The sequence below is a fragment of the Ruditapes philippinarum genome, unplaced genomic scaffold, assembly GCF_026571515.1.
Source record: "Ruditapes philippinarum isolate M1 unplaced genomic scaffold, ASM2657151v2 ctg840_1_1_1_1, whole genome shotgun sequence".
Taxonomy (NCBI): Eukaryota; Metazoa; Mollusca; class Bivalvia; order Venerida; family Veneridae; genus Ruditapes; species Ruditapes philippinarum.
In genome coordinates, this window is record NW_026859573.1 from 136,039 (window position 1) to 142,421 (window position 6,383).

Consider the following 6,383-nt stretch of genomic DNA (forward strand, 5'->3'; position numbering starts at 1 on the left):
CCATACCTTAACATTAGATTTGAACAATAATCTCAAAAAAAAATATTTCCAGTCCTGTCATGTGAATAAACCTCAGTGGAGTCCCTTTAAGATGTCTGATACATTTACAAAGAGAGATTCACAGCTCAGTCAGTCTAAGAAAGAATAAAGTTGCAGGTTACTCTCATATTTTCAGTATTTTCGATAAATTTGCAGCAGAGTTTGAAAAATTATATGATATTTTATTCAGATTCTAGTTAACAAGCTAGCTAACATGTTATTTAATTTGTGTAACTTAAGTGACACATGATGTTTGTTTCATGTACATGTATCTAATATGTTGATATAATTTTCACATTCAAAACAGTTTTTGAATTCTATAGCCATTTATTCTGTATGGGGGCTAGAATCTTTGCTAAGTGTCCTATAACAGGAATATTTAAATTGAATTTTGCTCTTAAAGCAGCATGCCTCCAGATTCATGCTAATTTTCATGAAAATTTTTGAAGAACTGATGTATTTAAAAGTAAAATATTGTAAAGTAAACCAAGACAGTTATTTACACATTGCAAATAGCACTTACATCAACGTAAACTACCCTTTTGGCTCATCTGGAGGTATGCAGCTTAAAATGAAACAGAAAAAATAATTATTGAGATAGTGAAGGATGATTTTATATTTAGCTGGACTATTTGAAGAATGAGGAGAGCTTTTGTACTCACCTCAGCCTGGGTAAGTTTGCCATGGCAGTTTTTGGATGCAAGTTCCTATCTTAATTACAAGATACCAAAGGGAGTGGGTTGAGACTTAATACAGACAATATTTTTTTCTGCAATACACCTTAAGTCACTGTGACATATTTTGAATTGTTTTTATAAAAAAAAAAACAAAAACAAAACAGACGAAAATTTATTTGATAATCATTATATAAACACAAGTGTTAATCAACAATTAATAATTTACTCTGGCAAACTTTTTTACTTTCAGTTATATGCAATACTAAAATGGATACCTACAAGGTACGCAATCTGTCAACCGGAACTGTTATATACGTCAGAGGAACATGGAACCAGTCTTGTGACGTTATATCAGAGGGTCGAGAACTACCAGCCTACGATCATAGTCATTAAAACAACACAAGATGAGGTATATAATAAACATAAAAACCTGCGATTGGCAACTGATTTTGACCATTGCAACCAGTGCAGACCAAGATCAGTGGCACATCCATGCCGTCTGATCATGGTCTGCACCATTCGCTATTTTGTCAATTCATATTTTGATGAATGGGTATGTCCAGATTGAATGGTCAAGTCTGTTTCAGATATACAGTGAAAATTTGCAGACAAGTTACATACCAATTGCTACCCAAACCTCAGAAAAATATTTTCTGACCCATCATGTTAACAAACCTCAATGGAGTCCCTTTTAAGGTCACTATCCAAGTTCCACAACTCTAGGATTGATTTTGACTGAATTATTTCTCTTTGTTAGGTTAGATAGTTATAACCTTGTGTAAGTTTGCAAACAAGTTCATTTACTTTACCCCACAGCCAGTAAGGTTATCAAAAGAAGATTTCCACTTGTATTGTTTGTGTCATGTAGGGACACATGCCAAGAACATTAACTCTTTCTTGGGTTTTACCTGAATTATTTCCTCTTAATGTATTTATGAGAATAGTTCAGGAAATTGTCCCAGTAACAGCTCTTTTTCTTGTTTATCATCTACTGAAATTTTGCTTGATTTTTAAAGTGATTTTTCCAAATAACTTGAGGGGTTCATGCAACTGTTTTAAAATTTCAAAATTGATGTTTGCTGAAGGCAGGACATTGCATTTCATGTATAAGATGTTCATTTTTAACCACAAAACATGATCAATATTCATCATGATAAAACAGTTTTATAGGTTGACAAGCTTGAAATAAAACATTCTAGTGTCAAAAAGTGAATTTACATGTAAATATTTACATGCTATGAATCTTTTTTAACCAAAAGTTTGTATTCATCTCAAAACACTACAACATTTAAAGTATCATTGTTTTAAGTCATACATGTACTTAATTTTTAAAAATTTATTTTATGGATGTTAAAGAGTAGCAATGATATCAATAAGTTTCACATTTATAATGTAACTCTAGGTCATATATGGTAACTTTTCAGCTTTACTGGTGGAGGAAGACTTTGCATTATTTCTGGCATTTACTGGCACATGAGTAGAAACACTGACATTCTGTTATCTAACTGGAAAACTTCCTCAATTATGAAAGAATTCCAAATCCCTGACAGGATTTGAACCTACAGCAGTGTGGGGCAAGTTGATTGAAGTCAACAACCTTAACCACTCGGTCACCGACGCCTCCATTATATTTTTATATACTATTAGTTTTATACTGAATCGATTTCAGTTCAGTTGTGTTAGAAGCTATAATAAGCTTGTTGAAACACTTTGAATCCATTCCGGAAACAAACCAGTATTATGTAATGAGTGTAGTTTCTTGCTTGTGGAAATAATGGCTTGCCGTTAACGTGGTTTGAACCAATGCGGCCAGCAGTCCAAATAGATTACTTGTCCTACATGTTATCCATTAGGCCATGCTGCCACTATACTATTGAAGATAAAGATTTTGATCTTTAACTTAACTCATAAACCAAGATACACTGTCAAAACTAACCTGTGCTTTTGTTTATATTTATTTTAAAGGTGTTTGGAGCATTTTGTTCGGCCTGTTGGAGGGACAGAAGGCAGAAGAGCCAGTTGTTATCGTACTTTGGTACTGGCGAAACATTCCTGTTTACGCTGTGGCCCGAGAAGAAGAAATATGAGTGGGTGGGGCTGAAAGAGGAAAATATTTCCAACACAGCCAGCATGTTCCAGGCTGGAGACAGGAAGATTCTCACAGTAGGAGGAGGGTATGCTGACATAAACTAAATATTCTTAATGTTTAAACTGTCAATAAAATTTAGCCGTATTTTGATATCAAGAAGAGAATTGGGTAAAAGTCAAAACATGAACTTGAGAGAATTGGGTAAAAGTCAAAAAGTGAACTAATAAGAATTGGGTGAAAGTCAAAAAGTGAACTTAAGAGAATTGGGTAAATGTAAAAAAGAGAACTTAATAGAATTGGGTAAATGTCAAAAAGTGAACTTAAGAGAATTGGGTAAATGTCAAAAAGTGAACTTAATAGAATTGGGTGAAAGTCAAAAAGTGAACCTAATAGAATTCGGTGAAAGTCAAAAAGTGTACCTAATAGTATTGGTTTAAAGTAAAAAAGTGAACTTAATAGAATTGGGTAAAAGTCAAGAAGTCAAATTTAAGAGAATTGGGTAAAAGTAAAAAAAGTGAACTTTGATGAAAATATTGTTTGATTGATTGATGACTGCACTTAGCATTTAAGTCAATTTTCACTACCCTTTACTTTATTCATCTGGCATAAAATAAGGGTGGGCCTAGCATAAGTAGTGGATGTGTCCTTAAATACAGATAATGGTGGGGGACCACTGGTATATACAGTCACATCTGTGATAAAGGCCATCCAAAGTAGAGACCTTTCATGGCCATTACGGAGAAATGGTCTTAAATTGGAGTGCACACATATTTTTAATGTTTTGTCAAAGAGTGGTCTTGATTTACAGGGTGGTCTGTATTATGGTCTTTAACACAGGTATGACAGTACATGTATAGTCAATATGAAATAATAAGAAAATTAACTATGCCTTCATAGAGACTTAAATTTAGATTTATCAGTGTACAGGAAATATATGTTTAATATTGATATAAAAAAATTATTGATTTTGTTTCAAAACATTGCTTTTAGACTAAAGTCGTAACAATATATTTTCAGGCATGGCAATGCGATATCATTGGACGAGAATCTTCTACATTGCCGTACAGAGAAATGTGATACGTTCGACAACGAGCCTTTGAGCAAGTGCGAAGACTTTCAGTGTAAAGTTGTGGAGGTTTATGGCTTTGTGTAGTGAACCGGAGTTAACCGGACCTATGTGATAATAGTAGGATGATCTTCCATTCCCAACATATTGATGTGTAGATTATAAGAATTGTGGGTAGTTACTTAAAACATAGAATGTGTTTAGAGAGATTACATGTCTGGAATCTGCAAGCAAATCACTGCTTATCAGTCACAAAGAGTGATAAATAAAGTAGAAAATTTCTGCTTATGGTAAAGAATACTGAAGAAAGAAGAAAGGAACAACAAAGTTTTACGAATGTCATGAACTGGTGAGGTATGGTATATTGACATATAGTGTACTGATAGGGCTTCTGTTGCCATGTGGTTCAGGGAGCTATATTCAGATCACTTGCTCCTCTCATCTCTGTAGGTTTAAAATCCTACAAAGGGGAGTCGGATTCTTTAATGTAAGAAAGCTATCATACTAGCTTACAGAAATGCTTGTAATACTTTGAGGGGCATTTGAGATTTTTTTACTCAGAGTTACATATGCGACATGTACATCATCAGTGTCATCTTAAAACTTAAAAAAAAACACTATGATTCAAATGTAACTATATATAGTAACATGACAACACCTTAAAGAGAGAAACGAAAATACCTGAATATAGACCAAACGAGAATATCTTCACTGATTGGAGCCATAAACATCATACCTATGAAAAATAAAAAGACATTTGACATGTGATTTACTGTTAAGGGACCTTTTTTTAGCTCAACGGAGAGCTATTATATTCACCCAGGTGTCGGCAGTGGTGTCCGCTTTTGTAAAGTTTTGCGTGCAAGTTTATGTTTTTAAAAAAAGGGTTTAAACTTTACACACTTACTTTATATGAGCTTAAAAGGAAATCACTGTCATCAAATGTACATTATTGATATGTTAGGATCTCAATACTCTGTAAACAAAAATGTCTTTTCTAACAAATGTACACTTCTTTGTAATTTTAATTGGGAGTAACAGGGGATCAACCTTGCAAACCCTGGATTTGAATTCTAAGAGGTTTACAACTGGACATATTAGTGTGTCTGTTCTATAAATACAGGTAGATAGAAAATGTATGACTAAACAGGCTTTTCACTTTAACATCTTCTAGTTTGTTATTAAAGAAATAGATTTCTTTCTCATTGTTTATTGATCATAATCTTATTGCATAAATCAAAATATTTATTTTGTTCTTGTATACAAAGTACAGTAGAATCTCTTTTTATAAACATATCATATGGATGTTTTTTATGCAATACTGAAGATATTAATGTTAGGGGAATTTATTTCATGAAGGAATTATTAAGTAGTTGGCAAAGCATACTGTTAACTAAAGGTTATATTTAAGTTTCCTCTCTTTTACATAACTGAAATTTCATGCATATGTGGAATATCACACAGTGATACATAGTGATAAAATGTTACATAGGCAACACCACGTTTACATTTTGTGGTCAGAGTGTAGAAAGCTTGCTTCTGAAGAAATTGTAAAGGGAGGTAATCATGTTTTGTTATTACTGATAAATGTAAATACAGTGACCTCCCTTGCATATTGAATCTCTCTGTCAAGTGATTGACAATTTATTTCATATTTTTTTCTTTTCAGAAAATAGGTCACATGTTTTCTTTTACTAATATGCTAATGAGAAATATGGTAAACAAAACCTGTGCAACATGTGTCTTAATTGAAAAAGATAATTGTGAGTTTCTGTGGATTTCTTTACTTATTTTGTTAAAGATTTTTTTGATGGGTTATATGGCCCAGTACAAATGATTGTATACTAAGCTTATATAACCCAAAGTGGTACAACTGAGGGTTATATATCAATCTGATTATAAATGGTCAAAAATCTTTATTTAAAAAAATTATTTTGCATAATTGGAAGAAAATAAACAAAATCACAATTTGCCAGCAGTTATGCATATACATGTAGATGTAAAATGACTTCTATATTAGTCAGATAAAATTGATTTTTTATAACCTTGTTAAATAAAATGTAGTTATAATGTAATTATTTGTTACATGTCTAGTCAGTGATTTGTGGTAGCTTTAGAAATGTGTCGATGAAAAAAATTTTGTTACATAATGAAACTTTTCATTACATATTATGTAAATATATTATTAAATATATTATTGTGTACTATATTGCCCTAATATAATATTTATTGAATAGCATATGATTTGTAATAATTAAAATTATATGTTTTATAAACTATCAGGGTGTCCATTTGACCCTTGAAATGACTCTTTGACCGTTCAAATTTCCAAACGGCCTGATTTGACCCTCAGGATTTTAACTGGAGGGTCAAATTTTGTTAAATTCAAAATCATGGGGATTTGAACTTGTAGTCAGTAAAATTTAGTCAAAATGACCCTCAGGATTTCATGGCTAGTGAACACCCTGACTATATTTGTTAGGATTGATGATTTGTAAGTAGTCTGTCTCAA

General features: G+C 32.3%; 1 protein-coding gene across 2 annotated transcripts in view; it reads left to right on the plus strand.

Moving 5' to 3' along the window:
- Positions 1 to 4,093, plus strand: part of LOC132757091 (GTPase-activating protein skywalker-like) — a 29,202-nt gene extending 25,109 nt beyond the window's left edge. The window contains exons 9-11 of one of the 2 annotated variants that reach the window (XM_060748275.1): positions 967 to 1,125; positions 2,682 to 2,890; positions 3,823 to 4,093. In XM_060748275.1, coding sequence (XP_060604258.1) covers positions 967 to 1,125; positions 2,682 to 2,890; positions 3,823 to 3,958 — 504 coding nt within the window. In that variant the 3' untranslated portion in view covers positions 3,959 to 4,093. The remainder of the gene's footprint in view (positions 1 to 966; positions 1,126 to 2,681; positions 2,891 to 3,822) is intronic. The other variant, XM_060748276.1, reaches the window with a different exon arrangement.
- Positions 4,094 to 6,383: the final 2,290 nt, after the last annotated feature.